Raw genomic sequence first — 23,805 nt, 5'->3', positions numbered from 1 at the left:
GACTTCATCTTGAGGAATAGAAAAAAGTCGCGGGGAGCAATTTCGGGGCTATAGGGTGGTTTGCCAAAAACTCTTGCCCAACGAACGAGAATGGGTGAGAACCTTAGGAACCATCTTTGCGCAGATCTTTCGCATATTCAAATTCTCGTGTAACATCTTCCGAACCGTTTCTTTGTTGATGTTTAACTCGTAAGACAACGCACATTGCATACATAAATTCCCCACATGCACAACACCTCTAGGTAGAATGGATGAAACATCATCTATAAACAAGGCAAATAAAAGAGGGCTCAAGATGCATCCTTGAGGAACACCTGAAGAAGTTTTTCACAAAGATTATACTCCTTTTTTCAATTAAACAATAATGGATTCGGCCCTTATATCTTACTTACCATACCTTACTCAGCAATAAAGGGCATAAAAAGGCAACAACAAAAACATGTGATAACGTGCTAAATTCAATTTTTAATTGTTCTTTCAATTGCTGCCAACATAACAAAACACAACAATAAATAATATTCGAAAAATGTTTACTATGACGGATATTTTTTGTTTCAATGTCAGTTCCAGTAAATTTGGTATTTCTCTGCCCATCTTAGCGCTGCTGTTAAGACTTGGAGACTTGCAAATATTGTCAAACCTCAAATAAAGTTCTATCTTCAATATTTTGGAGGTTTAAACTTGGGAGTATCTTTATCGTATCGATAGCTCTCATATAGAAATTGTCTTCATATCGGTTTTAAAAGGTCGATTCGTGTTAAGCAGCGCAATTCTTCAGTTGAGTAGTCCCTTTCTAACATCCAAAAAATATAACAAAATCTTGATCAATTTTTAAGTGTACTTATTTCAAACTTCTACTGACATTTCAATTTTGTTTTGTTTTTATTTTTTCAAATATTTTCAAATAAAGTAGCTGGCAATGTAATTTTTTCAAAAAGTTTGTTTATTTAAGACGTTTTATGTACAATGAGTGTCAATTATATTCGGTTTTCATTCTTAAAAATACTTTTGGTGTTTTCTAGTATATTATTTCCAAAAGTTTTCATTACTTACTGCATTAAGATAATCGATGAACAACGCAAAAAGGACACATGTAAACGCTTCATTAATATTCGGTTTTTTGTTTTCTTTGCTGAGTTTGACATTTGCCCCGATAAGGAGTTTGTCTATTCAAGAGTACCGTTAACATAAAGTGTTCAACATGTTTGCATACATTTTTAAAACAATTTAGTGTAAGATCGTTTGGTTTTATTTAAAGTTATTCATGGGGCGCAAAGGAAAAAATTCAAGCCTTGAAAAAAGAAACCTTGTTATTTTTCACCATAAAAAAGGTGAACATACAAACAATTGCTGACATTTTAGACATAAAGCCAAAACTTGTTCGGAGGTATAAAAAAAGGAAGGATCGAACCAGAGAAGCTTATAGTAAGAAAAATTAAAGCAATTCATAAAGCTAAGAGTGAAGCATGGAGGCGGACACATCATGGTTTGGGGATGCATTTCGCCAAGAGGCATGGGAATTTAAATGCAAAAAATGGAAATTTAGTATTCATCGACCAAATATTGAATAAGGAATACTATTTGAGGATCCTTAAGAAGATTTTAAGGCAAAGTGCTGAGAAAATGGGCATTTTAAGGAATTTCAAACTTTACCAGGACAACGAACAGAAGCACAAGGCGCATGTTGTAAGAGAGTGGCTTCTGTATAACTGTCCATAAGTTATCCAAACTCCTCCAGACCCAATCGAGAATTTGTGGGAGCCAAATCTCATATAATTTTGCAATAAGAACGAATTTCTTGATACAGTTTTTCGGAATTCGTAAAAGTTTAGATAGGCTTGATCAATAGCATTCACTGTAGGTTAAAACAGATTTGTCAATTTCTACCAAGAGGCAGTACCCTTGAAAAAAAAACTTTAGTTGGAACATGCAGGGGTTGAACCCAAGACCTTTGTCATGATAGTCCTACACACCAATTATCACGCCTCGAGTTTAGTTGCAAAAACAAAATCAGAACTTGTCAAAGAACTATAAATATGGCCCATTGAAACTTCTTTCATTTCCATAAGTTTTTAATATTTTGTAAATGTGTTTATAAAAGTCAATTAACCATTAATTTATTTAACTTCCTGATTATCTTGACCAATCAATCTTCAATTTTAAAAAATTCCTTAAATGACAATTTAGCTTTTGAAAATCGTATAACCACCAATGGAAAGTTATCAGCGTGAGTCGTATCTCAGTCACATTTCACTATCAAAAATAGCATAATCATCACCAACTTAGCAGATTTCACCTCTAGTTGAAGTAGTCAGAATTTTGTAATTTTGAAAAGTCTACGGACCTGTATTATGTGTTCAATTATTATAACACTTTGATGGCAATCATCCAATCCAGAAATGGACAATTATTGTAAGCATTCAACAAATACAACCTTGATTTATTGATTAATTATTAATAATCTAAACTTTGCCTTTTAGCTATTTTCACATGTACAACCGTAGTATGTAAATAAATCGCAATACGATTTTCCTATAAAACAATCTTCTTTTTATGATTTATTCCATTTGTTTAGTATTAAAGACTGACAATTTTTGTATGGAATATTAAACTGAATTATAAAACTTTAACGATTTTCTAAACTTAACACGGGAAATCATCAACTATCTCCTGTCAATTTTACCAATTTTCAAAAATAGTATTATTTGTTGTTACCAATTGATCACTTTCCAAATTAATATTTCAATTAAAACCTCTTTTCATATGTTTTCTAGGGTTACGTTTCTAATCGTAAAGTGCTCAAAGTAAATGCATAATGCATACAGATCCTGGTTTAAAGTTTTTGATAATTATTATCATTGTTCCTAATCAAAAAAACAATCGTTTTTGGTCTGATGATTCAAAAAAATAATAACGTCACAAGCTCGCCACTACACAAAACATTGGTTCAAAGAACAAAACTTCTTGAGATAAGATAATTTTTAAGTGCTATTGTGATTTATAATTCCGTTAAAGGTAGTAGTTATCTAAAAAAAAAAAAAAAAAAAAATATTGACTCACGGAACCTTTGAATTTTGTAGAAACCTTATAAAAGTAAATACGTACGTAGGTACTTAAAAAAAAGAAGCTTGAGTTATTTTTATTTTTAAAAGTTTTGTTCAGGAGCTTAAACTGTCGCAGTTGACAGTTCCTACAGAATCAACTTACATTCAAAAAAAAATTGTTTTCGATGACATTTTTTTGAATTTGATTCTTAAGTCAGAATTTAATAAAATGGCTTCGTAAATTCAAAGATATTACAGGTTTCAGAAGTTATGACAGCCCTGCTTGACTTAGATATAACTAAAAAGTAAGGTCCTGATAGGATTCCACCCATTTTATTATTTAAATGTGCATCTTCCTTAGCTATCTCTTTGACGACCATCTTTAATTTGTCTTTTTCTTAGGGTCAGTTCCTAAAGTGTTGGAAATTGTCTTACATAACACCAGTATTTAAGTCAGGATCTAAACAGGATGTTGCTAATTATAGACCCATCTGTAAAATATCCACACTGCCAAAGTTATTTGAAAACATAGTCTTTGATAACCTATTTTTTTTAAACTGGTTTTATATCTGGAAGATCTACGGTAACTAATCTATCGTTAATGAGTAGTAAAATAATAAACAATTTTGAATCAAATTTTCAAACGGATATTATATTTACCGATTTTGCCAAAGCTTTCGATCGCGTTAACCAGGTTCTTTTGAATAAACGTTTGCAGTTTGCTTTCCACTGTAACCTTTTCAAATGGTTAAAATCTTATCTCACTCGAAGGGTTCAAATTGTTAAAATTGATGATCATTTTTCGGAACGGATCTTAATGCTATCTGGTGTCCCTCAGGGCAGCCATTTGGGACCACTATTATTTATCAATGATATTCCTGACATATTCAAAAATTCATCAGATCTCCTATTAGCGGATGATCATAAACTGTATCGCACCACTAAATCTATTCAAGATTGTACTTTGTTGAATGATGATTTATTTAAAAAATTGGCTGATTGGTGTGACACTTGAATGTCTCTAAATGTCAAGTTATGTCCTGTTTCCGTATCAGTTCACCTATATACTTCAATTACACTGTTAACGATTCAGAACTAGAACGGGTGGTCCAGAAAGAAGATCTAGGAGTTTTACTCTATTCAAAACATTCCTTACCGCACATAGATTACATAATCAATAATTCCAATCAAATGCTAGGGTTCAATAAGAAAAACACTAAAGAATTAAATGTCACTTAAGTCCCTTTTTAATTCTTTGGTTAGATCAGTGCTTGAGTACTTCACTACGGTTTGGAATCCAACTTATAAAAACCCGTGTGAGCGAATCGAAAAAGTACAAGGACATTTAAAAGATATGCATTTTTTAAATTAAATTTTGGAGGATAGATACTCCACCTTATAAAACCAGGTGCCAGTTATTTGAAATATAAAGTCTGGAAAGTCGTTGTACATAAAATAAATAAATGACCTCCATTACTTTCTGCAATATGTATACTCGTTCCTTGAAGTAATTCTCGTGATTTCATTTTGTTTCATGAGCGTTTTCATAGAACTAACGAACTATGGTCGTAATGAACCAATCTCTTGTTGCATCAGGGATTAGCTTCCCAGGTTAATAACACTTACTTACTTAAGGTGGCGCTACAGTCCAGGGCGGACCTGGGCCTCAACCAACAAGCGTCTCCAGCCAGCTCGGTCCCTAGCTAGTTGTCTCCAGTTTCGCACGCCAAGTTGGTTGAGGTCCTCTCCCACCTGAGTGCGACATCTGAGTCGCGATCTTCCTCTACTGCTCCGTCCCTCGGGATTGGATTCGAAGACCTTCCGGGCTCGAGCGTTGATGTCCATCCGCTCTACATGACCTAGCCATCTAAGCCGTTGGACTTTAATTCTGCTAACTAGGTCAGTGTCGCTGTACAGCCCGCACATTTCGTCCTTATATCTTCTCCTCCATTCTCCATCTATGCGTGCGGGACCAAAAATTACCCGAAGAATTTTTCTCTCGAAGCATCCTAAGACGTTCTCATCTTTCTTTGACAGCGTCCAGGCCTCAGCGCCATAAATGAGAACCGGGATGAGGGGTGTCTTATAGATGGTGATTTTACATACTCGAAAGAGGACTTTACTTCTCAATTGCCTTCTAAGTCCAAAGAAGCAGCGATTTGCAAGAGTTATTCTTCGTTTGATTTCAGCGCTGGTGTCGTTGTCTGCATTAATAGCGGTGCCTAGGTAGACAAAGTCCTTAACTACCTCAAAGTTATAGCTCTCCATGGTGACGTTTTGTCCAAGACGTCGTCGTTCAGTGTCCTTTTTTTATGACAGCATATACTTGGTCTTGCCCTCATTGACCACTAAACTCATCTTCTTCGCTTCCGTCGCAATGCTCAAAATCGCTCCACTGACATCACGCTTTGATCTTCCAATTATGTCAATATCATCTGCGTATCCGAGTAATTGGATGGATCTTTGGAAGATTGTGCCTCTATTGTTGACGGTTGAGTTTTGCACAATTCTTTCCAGAACGATGTTCAAGAAGTCGCATGACATTCTGCACAAACGGATAAGTTTGACTAGGATGCCAAAACTACAGACATTGCTCTGTAGAGCTCTTCCCTATAGATGCTCTCATACGCGGCTTTAAAATCGATAAAGAGATGGTGAGTATCGATTTGAAGCTCCTGGGTGTTTTCCAAGATCTGCCGTAGTGTGAATATTTGGTCGATAGTGGACTTTCCTGGTCTGAAGCCACACTGATAAAGACCAATCAGGTTGTTGACGAATGGCTTCAGACGTTCACATAATACGGTATAGAGGATCTTATACGCAATGTTAAGGAGACTGATGCCTTTGTAGTTGGCGCAGTTTAGAGGGTCTCCTTTCTAATGTATCGGGCACACTATGCTGAGATTCCACTCATCGGGCATGCTTTGTTCCGACCATATTTTGCAGATGAGTTGGTGCATGCTCCGTACCAAGTCATCGCCTGCTGCTTTGAATAGTTCGGCAGAGATGCCGTCAGCTCCAGCAGCTTTGTTTGACTTAAGTTTATATATAGCTATCTTCACTTCGTCAAGGTCGGGTAGGCGGAATTGTTGATCTGCGTCGATGAGGTTGAGTAGTTCTATCTCCCTTACAGCGGAATTCGGTTCGTCGTCGCCGTTATATAATTTGGAGAAGTGATCTTTCCATATTCTCAGCATCGACTGTGGTTCTACTACGATGTTCCCTTGATCGTCTTTACAGGCTTCGGTTCGTGACTGGTACCCTTGGGAGGTTTTTTTTACCTTTTGGTAAAATTTACGAACCTCATTCCTGTTGTGACATCCCTCTATCTCCTCGATCGCGCGCTTCTCATGCATTCTTTTTTTTCCGTCTAAGAAGCCGGTGTTCCTCTCTCCTCTTCTGCTCGTTTTATCTAACTTGTTAAATCTGCCTTAATTTAAATAATGAAATTTTATATTTATTTATATGTACATAATATAAAATGATAGTTTCATTTTATTACTAGTTTAGTTGTTAATAACTAAAGTATTAGTAAATATTATTATATACATAAATCTAATATAAATTTGTATTTTCTTACCAAGAAACCGCTCGTGACAATTAGCCTTAGAAGTCATAGAAGTTGAAGAAGTAGTTTTAGTTGACCAATCAAAAACTATTTAAAACATCAAACAGAATTATGCAGAAAATAAATAAATCATAGAGTAATAAATTTCAGCTTTGAGTTGAATGATAAAACACGATCAACTGTCATTTTGACATAAGTAAATTTGACTGATAGTTAATTACATTTTTGTTGGCTAACTTTCCCGTCAACTTTCCAATAAAGTTGTCTTAATTGGAAGGAAATTTTTTGGCAGATGGCCAATCCAATACTAGAAACTTGCCTTATTTTCAAGTCCCTTATGTCGACTGAACTTGCCCAATTTTTTGGCAACTGACCAATCACAATCAGATTCTATAAATTTGCCTAATTTCAGTATCTTCGTTTGTCGTCTGAACCTGCCCAATATAAAAATAAGTTTCGATGTAATTTTTGTTTCAAGAAAACAGGCCGTCATCGTCATGTCATAACAATAATTTTAGCATCAACAACATTGTTTGAATTTGGCACTTAATTTATGGTGTTTTAAAAAATTAAATCATTTACTGGTGCCATTTGTACATTTTAGGTTTTGTAATTGAAAATTCAAATTAATTAAATCAAACCATATGGCCGGTCCATGGAACCACACGACAAAATCATTGAATTACCAACAACTACTCTCTTTTCATAGCTCTGAAGTCTAAACTAAGTTAAACTACAACCATATTTGGATAAAATTAGTATTTTTAAGATTTACCATTCACAATAATGCTGTGTGCGATGTTGATGTGACACACTTTCCAGCACAAAATAAAAGTCCTTGCCATAGATGGCATCTTGTCCAAATGTAATTTGTTGTTAAATAATGAGACACTGTACCGAGATAGTGTACCAGCAATCAGCGCAACTACAATGTCTCTTTCATATTGGAATTCTAGGTTTTTCACGGTTTTCAGTATTTTATTTTTCTAAAAATTTCAACACCAAATTGGAATGATTTGTTGTGATGGCTATGGCTGCCCCATTGCTATACAACAGGTGAAGAGCGTGCAATTGTGTCATGTTAGCTAAAAAAAAACAGTAACGCATTTATGCAGTATATGCAACTCTGCCCGATATTTGTGCTGAATTAAGCAATTAATAAATACCAAACTATATAAATGTTTTTTTTTTCGACTGTCGACTGGAGCATAATGAAATGCACACAGTAGTGAGTCCATATAAAAAAGGTTAACATGGCGTGAACTCATAAAGCAAGCAAAAAACTTATGGAACTAAGCTATGGAATTGTTCCCATGGGCGATATATATGGAAGTTAGTCTCGCGAGTACGCTGTTTTAATTGAACAAAATTTTAAAAAAAGTAGTGACTGGCTTTTTTTTCTACTATATGTGATTCTTTTTTGTTTTACAAGCAGATGAATGTGTCACAAGGATAATAGAGTTATTATAATGACATGAAGACCATGACAAACAAAAAAGATAAAACTGAATCTTGACAGTTTAGACATTTCAATTGGATCTCAACTTATTTTAACTTGACACAGAAGTCAACTATTCGCTTGTCTTTCTATCTGCAAAATATTGTAACTTAAACAAATATGTTTGTATATGAGTTAGATGGCGCAACAATCCGTACAGAACTAGGGCCTAGTGACTTACAACTCTCACCCATTTCTGTGTGCCGAGTCATGTCACGAATGATGGGGACCTACAGTTTTAAGCCGAATCGAAAAAAAACTGAAGAAGTGTCTTTCGTTGACCAATTTAAAATAATTTAAAACATTTGGACTTATAACGATTTGCAAGTTCGGACAACATAAGGAACTTCATTTGCAGTCAAAATTCTTTGAACGTAAATTTTGACTAAGGTAATTGTAGTTTATTTTTTTCATGTGTCACACATTTTAAACCCACAACTTTACTTCACTAACCTCTACTTTCAGTTCATCATACAAAAACTACCAAAAACATTACTGTCTACAAAACACTCGTCAGGCAAGCTACAAGTCCATCAAGATTTTCTTTTGCAATTTGCCAAGGAACCTTTTTAAACAAAACATTAAATGGAATTGTGCAGAAAATAAATAAATCATAGAGTAATAAAGTTCAGCTTTCAGTTGAATGATAAAACACGATCAACTGTCATTTTGACATAAGTAAATTTGATTGATAGTTAGACTTACAAACCTTAACCATTACTGTGTGCCGAGTCATGTCAGAGATGGAGAATTTTGAGAAAGCACATTTCATGACAAGAATTACTATTGGAAGATTGTTCACAAGAGGCAATGCTTCTTAGGTTACACAGGCAAGTCAAGACCTCTGGAATGATAGTCGTACCTACTAACCACCCCGCCACGAGTACTACAGATATTGTTTCTACTGGGCTTAAGAAGAATCAATGTTTTTTTTTTGGCTTACTAATTTCCACTACTGTGGTACCTGGGCATAATGGTAAGTGCGTTGGACTTTCATGCCAGAGGTCTTAGGTTCAATCCCTGCCTGTACATTCTAAAGTTTTTTTTTCACGGGCACTGCATCTTGCGAGGAATTGACATATCACCCAAGTGTTTTCTCAAATTATCTGTTTCTCTATCCCTGATAAAAATTATCACACACAGGAATAGTTGAGAGTTGTAAGTCACTAGGTCCTTGTTCTCAACGAACTTTTGCTCCACCTAAATTATTTATTTATAATTTCCAATTCAAACCTAATCAATTCTTTTTTTTTGTATCACATCTTTCATGAATGCTCACAAGCTTTTTCACCAAAACACTAACATTTACGACCTATCAGTATTTTGTTTCAATTAATTTTCAAGTTAAGCTCTTGATTCATAAAGGATTTATTTGTTTTGACCAACTGACGACCTTCGAAGATTTTGAAATATAATTTTTGAAAAAATTTCATAAAAATCTCGGTTTGCTTTTGAGTAAATACGAATTTTCAATTTTTTGGTTCTGTCTGAAGGAAAAAGGACATTGCGGAATTGCGGGACCCACTTTCTTCGACTTCTCTACCATCGTAATGTTTGTAAAACTCGATTTCGAAATTTTGTACGAATTAAAAATTTGCAATATATCAACCTAATTCCTATGTGTTGCAAGCAATGACGGATCCAGGAGGGGGGGGGGGGCGTAGAGGTTATGATCTTGCCCCTAGGCGATAATTTATATATGACCCCTATTATATTTTTTATTTTTTGTATATGAAAACAAAATTTGGATTTTACTTTCTAAACTTTGTTGCAAAAAGTACCACTTTTAACTGAGGGCTGGACCAAGAACATAATATGAAACCTGACATTCAGCCCTATTCCAAAAACTTTGCACATATTCATCAAAGTTTGACCAATGGACTATCAGGGGAGGGGTCATATGAGCCATAAAGCTTATACAGTTAAGTTTTATGAGTAAAGATTTGTTAGTAATTTTTACTACATTCGCCAAAAAGTGGTTTGCTGTTTTAAATGTTTTAAATCAGAGCAAATATTCAGGTTTGTAAGAAGAAACCTTGAATAAGAGATCTTCAATTTGATATTAGGCTGCTTTAAATTCCTGAAACTAGCCTTCAATTTCATCTTATAAATGGTAAAGAATTGTAATTTTAATACGATTTATAAAAGTATTTATGAGTTTTTATTCAATATACAAATTGAAGAACGAAATGCCTTCACTAAAATTGTTGTTTGAAGGCAATTGTACTGAGGAACGAAGGTTTATCGTGCAAGCTAAAATAAACAGCATTACGAGATGCTTCAACCCACTGTGCAGCCCTTCATAATATTTGTGTAAAGTATAGATTGGAAAATCCTGAAGCTATCGAAGAGGAATCCGAAAATGTTCTTGGAAATTATGATATGTTAGATGATTCTGCAATGTTCACTGAAAGCAGTTGGATAAGCGATTCAATAGCAAGATTCATGCAAACCGAATAAATAAAAAAAATGCATCACAAAATTAAAAATCTGTTGTTTTATCATTTTATTGTTTGTTTTCAAAAACAATTTATGTATAACAAAACAAGATACATATTACAAAAACTAAACAAAAAACATAAACATAAATTATTTGTAGACCAAAACACAAGAACTCAACATAAATGACAAACGTCAAACACCAAAAACCAAACACCAAACAAAACCTATTCACAATAGTATGTTGATTAGTATTGACAATGGGTGAAAAATTATCATTTGATACTCATAATACCAAATTATCAATAAATTGATAGAAATTATCAAATAATTGATAGTTGATTGATAGGACTGTAAGCCGATTAGCTTAGGGCGTTTTTTTTTTTCATTTCTTAATTCTAAAAATAACAGCAGTCACAAATTACACACATTTTTTGGTGTAAATTCGAAAATTCGATTTTTTCAGAAATGAACCGATTTTTTTCTTAATTCGGCTTCTTTCAAAAAGAAAAACATATCCAGAACGGTACCACTCATAAAGCGGTTATTTTGTTTTCAAATTTTCTCAAGAACTTAACCAACTGATTTAATAATATTTTCTTTCAATGCAAGCTCTTGTCGATGGTCAAATTTTCAAATTGATGATGATTTTTGATGATCGAAAATGTCATGTCAAATTAATTTTGCAGGTATTGCCTTTTAAGATCGTAACAAATTAAAGAGATCTACATTTTGAAATGAGAACTGAGATTTAAAAACGAATTTCAAGAATATAAATGTCCCAAAAACAAAAGTGATACTTTTGTTAAAGTAATGGCTATACGAAAAACACAATGCACGTTTCATATCTCTATATAAAAGCTTTGAATCTCTTGAGAACTGAAAAGAGATTCTGAAACGTATAATTTGTGACTGCCACACAAAAATTTCTATCCAGCTTATTTGTATACCTTAGTTTGTTTTTATTTATATTCACAGAAATTATGTACTTAAATGTACTTATTTCCTCAAATTCAAGAACCCAACATTTTTCTCCGGCTGATTGGCTTATCTAAAACAAAAAAAGTAAACGGCGTTTTAATCTGTGAGCCTAAATGCATAGAATGAACATCATCAAATGAATATACCAAAAATTGGACTTTTGGGAGGCATTTCATTCCATACGTTTAAATGTGCTGAATCCAACCCATCAAATTTCAAGTCATTCGGTCAAGCCGTTTTTGAGATACGAAAAACACAGATTTGAGAAAAACTAGTCCTCTTAACTATGAAAATATCAACAAACCTTTCAATCGGCGATGCCTGGTCGATAGAGTATTCCTTCCTCTTCTTCTTGAATCTCTTTCAAAGCAGATTGTTCAGCTCTGTTTAACGGCATCACTTACGCGCTGCTCAGAACGTAAGATTTGCTTGTCATCACGTTTCTCAACATAAAAAGGGGCTTCGCGGCCTAAAGGGCATCCCATAACCGAAATTTCTTTCAAATTACCTTCAAAACCTTCAATAAAGAATCCTGAATAACTTTAACAGTAAGTTTACCTGGTCCTTTTCCACCGATTCCTTAATTTTTTTTATCTTTTTTAACAGCCCGAAGTCGTATCTCTAAAACGGCTTTGTATTCAAGACATATTAAACTAGCAATTTATGAATAAAAAAAATCGATTTTTTGATCCCATCACATGGGATGACCCCCTTAAGATCAAAATATTTTCTAGCATCAGCTCTAATCTACGAGTAAGCAGAGTGATAGTAATAATAGACTCCCGAAAATTGAGTCCGAAAAAACTACGTCAAAAAAAAATTCATTATATCAGATTTTTTCTCATTTTCTGGGTTTTTGAATTTTTGTTGCGTTTTTCGCATTAATATAATTGACAACAGAAAAGGATATATTCTTTTTGGAAGAAATCAAAGTTTCAAAATAATTTCTTACATTTCTCCATGATAGCAATACAAACCCTCTAAACTTCTGTGTTTTGCTCTTAAATATGGCATATTTAGAAAACTGTTAGAATCTTGGAATGCTTTCATATGATGAAAGTCTACTAAACTAAATAGTTAGACTGTACCTTGCTAGACAAAAGCGTTCTAAAATAATTTAATAACTAAAGTTGTCACTTTAGCCCTTGAAATGTAAAACGATGGTTGCTACTTATATCTATAGCCTAAGTAACAGTACATGTTGCCAGGCGCTATCTGTCATTTTTAATGGAAATTTTGACATTTTTAACCATAACCTTCTACGGAACATGTTTCATTGTTGCGAGTTGTGTTGTTGACAGTAACTTGAAAAATGCATCTCGGGCAAAAAATGGAATTAACTTTTGAACATTTTCGTGCGACGTGGATTATCAAGACAAGAGTGCAGCGCTGAACTTAATTCTTTCTACAGTGATAAAGCACCATCTTATAGCACTCTAAAAAACTGGTATAACGAATTCAATCATGGTCGTTCCGTGAAGGTCGCCCAAAATCGATTGTTGTGCCACAAAATATAGATGCTGTGCATGAACTGATAAAGCCTGATCTAACATGTCTATCTTGCTACCGTGAAATAGAGTCATCTTTAGGCTTTAGTATGACTGGCATCAATAAGTTATTACATGAAAATTTGGCCGTAAAAAGATTTGTTCGCGTTGGATCCCGCATAATCTGACAAACGCCCAAAAGAAGGCTCGTGTCGATTGGTGCAAAGAAATGGTGAAAAAATAGGGACAAGGTGCATCAAAGGCTGTGTATAATATCTACACAGGTGACGAATCATGGATCTATGCGTATGAGCCCGAAATTAAAAAACAGCAATCGACTTTATGGGTCTTCCAAGATGAGCCAAATCCAACAAAAGTTGTTCGCGGAAGAAGCACATCAAAGCAAATGGTTGCCTGTGTCTTAGGCCTTACCGGTCACGTGTCAACAGTAGCGTTAGAGCAACGCAAGTGGGTCAATTCTGAATGGTATACGACAATTTGTTTGCCAGAAGTCATCGGAGAAATTCGAAAAAGAGGCGATCATTCTTCATCATGACAATGCAAGCTCTCACACATCGGCTCAAACAAAAGAGTTTTTGACTAGCCAAAACATCGAATTATTGGGTCATCCGCCGTATAGTCCTGATTTGGCACCTAATGACTTCTTTTTATTACCGCACGTTAAAGAAAAATGGGCGGACACCGTTTTTTGGCCCATGAAGAAGCCGATGATGCATTCAAAAACTATGTTTTGGAGGTACACCTCAATCGAAGTGGAAAAAGTGCTACGAAAATTGGTTCAAACGCATTGCTCTTCATGGAGAATATTTTGGAAAACAATAAAACCAATTTTAATCGAAGTTCTTTGTTTTTTTTCATTATTAGGCCAGAAATATAAATAGCAACCCTCGTATAAGTTTAAGATGCACATTATGTTATTTTAATTTTGTTAGCCTCCTTTAAAGAACATCTTTAAGCGGAAAGTAAAAACTTGTCTATAAGTTAAGCGTGTGACCCTTCATTAGAGTCTGGATCCGCCCTTAATTGCAAGTTAAAAGAAGATGTTGCTTAAGCCTATTAATAAATCTTTATGGGTTCGCTAATATTTTTTCATGGAATACTATTAGATATAAATAAGAAACAATCAAACAAATATACCTTTTTTTAAAAAGAAAATCATTTTTTTTATATTGTTTATTGAATATTATTATTAATGTCAATATTTTTTTTTTATTTTCATATATTTGCTGGATACATTTTGGAAACACAGGGACCACACCCGGCTTTGATTATTGTAAGTACACTATCCTTTTAAAAATTGTATAAACTGTAAAAACTTAATACTACCATTAAATAATATAAATAAATATAATATAGCTTGAAAACTTAACTAATTCATTCACAAATATTCTTTTATACTTATTTCTGCTATTCTACTACTAAAATAATAAAAAAAAAATATATAAAAATGTGAATAAAAACCCAACGCAACATCCAAAATTAATTTCCATATACCTAGAGTCATAATGCTGAAACATTTGCGGTAAAGTATTTTATAAGATATGTTTTATTTTTCGTTTCGAATTATTGTACAGATAAATATATATAATTATTATTTCTTTTGTTAAATAAATTATTGTTATAATTTTATTTAGAAATGCACATGTTTGAAGCATAAAAATTAAACATTTTAATTTGTACGCATTTACTTAAATCTAACTGTGACATTTTTTAACCATCCAGCAACAAAAAAAAAATATACAAAACAAAATTTGCCCTTTCAGAATCTACAAGTTAACATGAAACAAAATTTAAAAATTCAATGTAACATTCAGAGTGTTTCGGCAGGAGAAATAAATCATACCAAATTATGTTCAAGAAATGACAATGTTATTGAGTGTAATGAAGAACTTGGAGATTTTAAGGGTTTCGGAAAGGTATTTCGTTAAAAAATATATTTTAAATTATGTTCTTTTTTTTTTGTTCGAATTGAATGAAATTGTGTATTTTTTGTTAAAGAAATCGTCTGTGAAAAAATTAAAATTGATCAATTATTATTTTGTTTTAAAAACCAAAAGTACAAGTAACCTGAAGGCATCATACATATTTTTTTTTTCTGATACTCGAAAATTACTTGTTTTTCTTTGGTATCTGTCAAACTTGCATTTTTCTAAAAAATTCTGTCGAACTTCATATAATAAATTTAAATCAATGAACATGTCTTGTTCTAGTTCTGTCGAACTTCAAAGATTATTTTGAATAGGCCTCTATTTGGGAAGGTGTCACATTTGAAGCTGTCATCTTTTGACATTTAAAATTTATGCATTTTAAATCGAAATCGAAAAGTTTACATTGGGCAGGTTCAGACGACATAAGATACTAAACTTTTAGTCATTAATTTTTTTAACCCAAAAGGCAACTATTTAATATTTTATATGTCGGTAATTTCAAACTTAGAACTTCACATGACTTATTTTATTTAAAGAAACTACCAACAACATTATTACACAGGTAACAAATCAATCATATGTTGTTTTGTATTGAAAAGCGAAAGTCCTTATTCTATTTCCAAAATGACAAGAAACCCTTTTCAACAAAACTTTAAATATAATGGTGTACTAAATAAACAAATCACAGAATTATTAAGTTTAAATTTTCAGTTAAATTAGAAAAACATGATCAGCTGACACTTTGACATATGTACATAAGTAGACTTGACTTAATAGTAAGGGAGATTTTGCTTGGCTAACTTTCCAGTCACCTTTCTAATAAGCCTTACTTTCAAGTCGCATCTGAACCTGTCAATTTGCTTCGTTCAATGACGTAATGACTTATAATATGGTCCAACCTAACTATAACTATAGACGCCTCTGTTGATTCCATCTTGTAGTGTACCTCTCCCCCCTCTCTCGTTTGTTATCCTGGGTTAATATCCACAGGGGTTGGAACCCAATGTTCACCACAGGGAGGTGAGAGTATAAGTTGGTAAATAGAGATGAGAGAAACCTGTGACTACCATTCTAACATCAAACGATTTAAAGGTTCAAATGTAGAAAAGTCATTTCAGCAAAGTGAAAATAAGATTTAAACCCTTCTTGTATCCTTATAGCTTTTTTGTTCTTAACTTAAGACGTTTCTCAATAAGCTAAGGCAAGATTAATGGGTATGTTGATGTTGTTAAGCCAACTTATTGAAAAATATTTAAAAAAGATAAAAATAAAGTTTATTTTAAGCAAAAACAGACCAAAGTTTGTTCTTTTTAGAATTTTGAAAATTAGAAATAATATAGTAGGTCATTTTTATACAAAGGGAACGTTTTTATTTTCGAACAATCAAATTATTTATTTCTCAAAATTCATTTTAATTTTTAATGATATTTTTTGTATCTAAGTTAAAGATTCTACATAATTGCATGGCAAGAAAAGAAAGAAAAAGAAAAACAAATAAATGGATTGATTAAAAAAATAATAAAAGACCGGTTAAAGTTAAACACTTATTTTTAATAATTATTATCAACAACTTAGCTTTTAAATTAGTCTTAAGTGAGGCAAAAGTTAAAAATTATTATATTTGAAAATATTATTTTTTTAATTTAAGCTTAAATGAAAACAAAAATGTAATCCAATTCTTTTGCGTTAGGTAAATAAGTCTTGACTTAATACCTTTTTGCCCAAAGTCATAGAATTAATCTAGGCTTTTTACTTTTAATGAATACAAAATATAAATCATAGTATCATTTTTTAATAGATTTTTTTTTTAAGTTTTCACGTGAAAAGATTCCAAATTTCCAGAAATGAAGCTACAACAAATAAGACTGCACTTGTTTAACGCAAACGATATTTATGACTCGCATCAAATTCCGAAATCATCCCGCATAGTTATATAATTTATGCATAGTTTTTTTTTTTAATTTTAAATGAATTTATTTTATTTAATTTTTATTTTTAAGAAAACCTTACATAAGTTCGCATGTTTTAAATTTTTTTTAAATATTTTATTCACTACTTACTACACATCACAACATCACCTTTTTAATGCATGTTTAAAAATTATGATGAATTAATTATAAAATAATAATTAAAATTAAATGTACATAATTACTTTGAACACAACTTTTTGGTTGAAGACAGCATGCAGCAACAATAATTATTTAAATTTGTTTGAATTTTTGATTTTGTTTGTAACGATAAATAACGTTTATTTAATTTTATCAATTTACAGGGTGAATTGGAGCAACAACTGTTACAAGCGAATCCTATTCTAGAAGCATTTGGTAATGCTAAGACCGTCAAGAACGATAACTCGTCTCGATTTGTAAGTATATACATTTGTATACTTTTAATCAAGTTAAAGACCTTTCGTGCTAATTAATTGTTACAAGCTGGAAAAGATTTATTATTTGGCAACTTTCTCCAAGAGCAAAGCTTTTTCGTTTTTTCTAAATTACTATGTAAAATATTAAAATTTCTTTTTTTTGTTTCCTTAGGGTAAATTTATTCGCATTAACTTTGATGCATCTGGTTATATTTCTGGAGCTAACATCGAAACATATCTATTGGAGAAATCCCGTGCCATTCGTCAAGCGAAAGACGAAAGAACATTCCATATTTTCTATCAGCTGTTAGCCGGTGCCTCGGCAGAGCAACGAGATAAATTCATTCTAGATGATATCAAGACTTATCCATTCCTATCGAATGGTTCGCTTCCAGTACCCGGCGTTGATGATTACGCCGAATTCCAAGCGACCGTCAAGAGTATGAACATCATGGGCATGACCAATGATGACTTCAATTCGATATTCCGCATTGTAAGTGCTGTGTTGTTATTTGGTTGCATGAAATTCCGCCAAGAGCGTAACAATGATCAGGCAACGTTACCTGATAATACGGTAGCGCAAAAGATTGCTCATCTACTGGGTCTTAATGTGACTGATATGACTCGAGCTTTCCTTACGCCACGTATTAAGGTTGGTCGTGATTTTGTGACCAAAGCTCAGACCAAGGAGCAAGTAGAGTTTGCTGTAGAAGCGATTGCCAAAGCCTGCTACGAACGAATGTTCAAGTGGTTGGTGACTCGTATCAATCGTTCTCTAGATAGAACCAAACGCCAGGGTGCTTCCTTTATTGGTATTCTCGATATGGCTGGTTTTGAAATATTCGAACTCAACTCCTTCGAGCAGTTGTGTATTAATTACACAAACGAGAAACTCCAGCAGTTGTTCAATCACACTATGTTTATTCTGGAGCAAGAGGAGTACCAACGCGAGGGAATTGAATGGAAATTCATTGACTTTGGTCTTGACTTGCAGCCGACTATTGACCTGATTGATAAACCTGGTGGAATTATGGCTCTTCTTGATGAGGAATGTTGGTTCCCTAAGGCAACAGATAAAACTTTCGTTGAGAAGTTGGTTTCGGCACATTCTATGCATCCTAAATTCTTAAAGACGGACTTCCGTGGCGTTGCTGATTATGCGATTATGCATTACGCTGGCAAGGTTGACTATTCGGCAGTCAAATGGTTGATGAAGAACATGGATCCCCTCAACGAAAATATTGTATCATTGTTACAGACCTCACAAGATCCATTCGTTGTACAGATCTGGAAGGATGCAGAAATTGTGGGTATGGCCCAACAGGCTCTTACCGACACACAATTCGGTGCACGAACTCGCAAGGGTATGTTCCGTACTGTCTCGCATTTGTACAAAGAACAACTGGCTAAGTTGATGGACACACTGCGTAACACAAATCCTAACTTCGTGCGGTGCATAATCCCAAATCATGAAAAGCGTGCTGGAAAAATTGATGCTCCACTTGTGCTGGACCAATTGCGTTGCAATGGTGTATTGGAGGGTATTCGAATCTGTCGTCAAGGTTTCCCCAATAGAATTCCTTTCCAGGAATTCCGTCAGCGTTACGAACTTCTGACGCCAAATGTTATTCCCAAGGGATTCATGGATGGCAAAAAGGCCTGCGAAAAAATGATCCAAGCTTTGGAATTGGATTCAAATTTGTTCCGTGTTGGACAGTCGAAGATTTTCTTCCGAGCTGGTGTACTGGCTCATTTAGAAGAAGAGCGTGATTATAAAATCACGGACCTGATTGTGAACTTCCAAGCATTCTGCAGGGGATTCCTCGCAAGGCGGAACTACCAAAAACGTTTGCAGCAATTGAATGCCATAAGAATTATTCAGAGAAACTGTGCAGCCTACTTAAAGCTTCGTAACTGGCAATGGTGGCGTTTGTACACGAAAGTTAAACCACTGTTGGAGGTCACCAAGCAGGAGGAGAAACTTGTGCAGAAGGAAGATGAATTAAAGCAGGTTCGTGAAAAATTGGAGAGCTTAAATAAAAGCACATTGGAATATGAGAAAAAATGGCAACAAGCGAATGAAGAAAAAACTGCCTTGGCTGAACAACTTCAAGCCGAAATTGAACTCTGTGCCGAAGCTGAAGAGGGTCGTTCAAGGTTGATGGCAAGAAAACAAGAACTCGAGGACATGATGCAAGAGCTTGAAGCTCGAATTGAAGAGGAAGAAGAACGTGTTCTCGCTCTGGGAAATGATAAGAAAAAGCTTGAGGTCAACATTCAAGACTTGGAAGAGCAATTAGAAGAAGAGGAAGCTGCTAGGCAGAAGTTACAACTTGAGAAGGTGCAACTGGACGGAAAAATTAAGAAATACGAAGAAGATCTTGCCCTAACTGATGATCAAAACCAAAAGTTACTCAAGGAAAAGAAACTGCTGGAAGAACGTGCCAATGATTTGTCTCAGACCCTCGCCGAAGAAGAAGAGAAAGCTAAACATTTAGCAAAGCTGAAAGCAAAGCATGAAGCCACAATTAGTGAACTTGAAGAACGTCTTATCAAAGATCAGCAACAACGCCAGGAATCAGACCGTTCTAAGCGAAAAATAGAAACCGAAGTTGCTGATCTAAAAGAACAACTCAACGAACGCCGAATTCAAATTGAAGAGTTACAAACGCAGCTTTCTAAGCGCGAAGATGAACTCACTCAAACTCTGATGCGAATCGACGAAGAATCTGCGAGCAAAGCAGCCGCCCAAAAAGCTCAGAGAGAACTTGAGTCACAGTTGGCTGAAATTCAGGAAGATCTTGAAGCTGAGAAAGGCGCTCGTGCTAAGGCGGAGAAAATTAGACGTGACTTGGGTGAAGAACTAGAAGCTCTCAAGAATGAACTTTTGGATTCTCTAGATACAACTGCCGGTAAGTTAATGAGCGTTTCTTAATTTTTTTTTGTAAAATAATGATTTTTTTTAATGAAAATCTTAGCTCAACAAGAACTTCGTTCAAAACGTGAGCAGGAGCTTGCCAGCCTTAAAAAGAATCTCGAAGATGAGACAGTCAACCATGAAGGATTACTGGCCGAGATGCGTCATAAGCACTCACAAGAACTCAATGCAATTAACGATCAGCTGGAGAACTTGCGCAAGGCTAAAACGGTGCTGGAAAAAACTAAGGGTACTTTGGAAGCTGAGAATGCCGATTTAACTACTGAACTACGAATTGTTAGCAGTTCGAGACAAGAGAATGATCGTCGTCGGAAACAAGCAGAGCAACAGATCGCTGAAATGCAGGTAGGTTCATTTGTTTGACCATGTAACCTGTTTTTTAAACAATGCAAACCATAATTCCTTCCCTACATCTTTTCATATATCACTTCAAAGATGCAACTTAATTGTTGTGGTGTCATAAGTTTATCAATACAATTCTTATCTTTGTTACAACAACTCACTCTGGGTTATTGCTTCTGTAATATGAATATCTTCCACAAATCATTCAGTTTTAAATTGCATATGCATCTCTCTGAAATTAATTTTTCTACGTCAATAAGTTCGTATGTAAACTTAAATACGATTGTGGCAAAGTTTTCAGTGACCCAACACCGCCTGTCCTCTCAACCACAATGTTTTCATTTGGTTTTATGGTTTTGCATTGGAAAACTCGATACCCCTATTCGACTTGAATTAATAAAACATTTTACTTTTCTATTTCTACTCAATTTAACAGGCTAAGCTGGCCGAAATCGAACGTGCCCGTTCCGAATTGCAAGAGAAGTGCACCAAGCTTCAGCAAGAATCAGAAAATATAACAAGTCAATTAGAGGAAGCTGAATTGAAAGCATCAGCCGCTGTAAAATCCGCCAGCAATATGGAAAGTCAATTGACAGAAGCCCAACAATTGCTTGAGGAAGAAACCCGCCAGAAATTGTCTTTGAGTTCGAAACTGCGCCAGCTTGAATCCGAAAAGGACGTGCTCCAAGAACAATTGGAAGAAGATGAAGAAGTAAAAAAGAACTACGAGCGCAAATTGTCCGAACTTAGCCTGCAAATGCAAGAAATCAAGAAGAAGGCCGAAGAAGATTCGGATATTGTTAAAGAGTTGGAAGAGAACAAGAAGCGCAATGGCAAGGAATTAGAAGCTCTAGAGAGACAAGTGAAAGAACTCCAAGCTCAGAACGATCGCCTTGATAAGAGCAAAAAGAAGATTCAATCTGAACTGGAAGACACCACCATCGAACTAGAAACACAACGCACTAAAGTTCTTGAACTCGAGAAGAAGCAAAAGAATTTCGATAAGATACTTGCGGAAGAGAAGGCAATTAGTGATCAAACTGCCCAGGAGCGTGATACTGCAGAGCGTGAGGCCCGTGAGAAGGAAACTAAAGTTTTGTCATTGACTCGCGAATTGGATGAAGCGTACGACAAAATCGAGGACTTGGAAACTAAGCGAAAGGTTTTGCAAAATGAACTTGACGATTTGGCCAACAGCCAAGGTACAGCCGATAAGAATGTGCATGAGTTGGAGAAGGCAAAACGTGCGCTAGAAAGTCAATTAGCCGAATTGAAAGCACAAAACGAAGAGCTGGAGGATGACCTTCAACTAACGGAGGATGCTAAGTTGCGTCTGGAAGTTAACATGCAAGCCTTACGCTCCCAATTCGAACGTGACATTCAAGCCAAGGAAGAACAAGCTGAAGAGAAACGACGTGGTTTAGTTAAGCAATTGCGTGATCTCGAGGCAGAACTTGATGAAGAACGTAAACAACGAACCGCAGCGGTGGCTGCTAAGAAGAAGCTCGAGGGTGACTTGAAGGAAATCGAAACGACTATGGAAATGCACAACAAGGTGAAAGAGGATGCTCTCAAGCACGCCAAGAAACTACAGGCGCAAGTCAAAGACGCCCTTCGTGATGCTGAAGATGCAAAGGCAGCCAAGGAAGAACTGGCAGCAGCAAGCAAGGAGGCTGAGCGCAAGGTGAAGACCCTAGAAGCTGAAGTTATGCAACTTACTGAGGACCTCGCAAGCTCAGAGAGAGCACGCCGTGCAGCAGAAACTGAACGTGATGAGCTCGCTGAAGAAATAAATGCCAACGCTAACAAAGGATCCCTAATGGTTGAGGAAAAGAGACGTCTGGAAGCAAGAATAGCCACTCTCGAGGAGGAGCTCGAAGAGGAGCAATCGAATTCGGAAGTACTTGTGGACAGAACTCGTAAGGCTCAGCTTACTATTGAACAACTATCTACCGAACTCGCAACAGAGAAGTCCAACTCGCAAAAGAACGAAAACGCCAGAGCCCTACTAGACCGACAAAACAAAGAGTTGAAGGCTAAGTTAGCTGAAATCGAAACAGCACAAAGGACAAAGGTGAAAGCAACAATTGCCGGTCTGGAAGCAAAGATTGCCAACCTCGAAGAACAACTAGAAAACGAAGCCAAGGAACGATTGCTTCAGCAGAAATCTAACCGCAAATTGGATAAGAAAATCAAGGAACTCACTATGAACATCGAAGATGAACGAAGACATGCGGATCAATACAAAGAGCAAATCGATAAAGTAAAATCAATATAAATTTTATTTTTTTTATGATTTGTATAACAATAAATTCTTGTTTCAACAGCTCAATAGCCGCATGAAGACTCTGAAGCGCAACCTAGACGAAACCGAAGAGGAACTGCAAAAGGAGAAGACGCAAAAACGAAAGGCACAACGAGAATGCGAAGATATGCTTGAAAGTCATGAAGCAATGACACGCGAAGTGAACTCGCTTAAAGGAAAACTAAGGTGAGTTATTTTAAAAACTAAACAACCTTAATACTAGCTATTATGCGGGAAATTGGTATTAGGACTGCTAAAATACATAGATCATCTTCATCATCATCAAAATATGTTTTTTTGTTTTATATATTAAGATCAATACATCTTACACAAACCGAACAAGCTAAGGCTTATTCACCAAAAAAGGATGCTACACTTATAATGAATTGTGAGGGTCTACAATGAGTAAGTTTTACAGAGGTCAAACTTCTTTTATGTCTTGATTATTGTCCCATTCAAACCCCCCTTTTTACACACACACAGTTTATGTATTATCCCCCCCTCAACAACAATTAAAAATACACTGTTTGGTCTTGATGACTAGAGTTTTACTACACCATCGCATGCTTTGAAATTCATAAAAATAATGAATTTTCTTTGTTTTTTTGCACCTTGTTATTAATAAGAGTTTCATTTAAAACTTAAATGCGATATATGGATACTTTCTAAAAGGGATTGGAAGAACCAATTTATCATTCGACAATTCGCTGTTAGGACAGTTTTCCATTATGAAACAACAAAACGGTTTACAGCACCACGCTTTTGGATTAAATATTGTACCTTAATTTGTTTAGCAACACACCGACGTAAATTATGTACCACATACCCTTGACTGTTCTACTTCCACTTATAAAAATCAAACAATTCATCCTTTTTGAATCAAACGAAC

At 34.9% G+C, this 23,805-nt stretch overlaps 1 protein-coding gene across 4 annotated transcripts in view; it reads left to right on the top strand.

The window, feature by feature from the left end:
• LOC129952400 (myosin heavy chain, non-muscle) overlaps window positions 1-23,805 on the top strand; it is a 108,918-nt gene that overhangs the window by 79,118 nt on the left and 5,995 nt on the right. For 2 of the 4 annotated variants that reach the window (XM_056064960.1, XM_056064956.1), the window contains exons 6-12: window positions 14,288-14,311; window positions 14,537-14,560; window positions 17,239-17,331; window positions 17,504-20,243; window positions 20,310-20,614; window positions 21,048-22,874; window positions 22,939-23,102. In XM_056064960.1, the coding sequence (XP_055920935.1) occupies window positions 14,288-14,311; window positions 14,537-14,560; window positions 17,239-17,331; window positions 17,504-20,243; window positions 20,310-20,614; window positions 21,048-22,874; window positions 22,939-23,102 (5,177 nt within the window). Of the gene's footprint in view, window positions 1-14,287; window positions 14,312-14,536; window positions 14,561-17,238; window positions 17,332-17,503; window positions 20,244-20,309; window positions 20,615-21,047; window positions 22,875-22,938; window positions 23,103-23,230; window positions 23,322-23,805 lie in introns of all 4 variants that reach the window. The other 2 variants (XM_056064959.1, XM_056064958.1) reach the window with 2 other exon arrangements.

The sequence above is a fragment of the Eupeodes corollae genome, chromosome 3 (genome assembly GCF_945859685.1).
Source record: "Eupeodes corollae chromosome 3, idEupCoro1.1, whole genome shotgun sequence".
NCBI lineage: Eukaryota > Metazoa > Arthropoda > Insecta > Diptera > Syrphidae > Eupeodes > Eupeodes corollae.
Note: the sequence above shows the minus strand (reverse complement) of the source record. Positions and strands in the feature narration are given on the sequence as shown.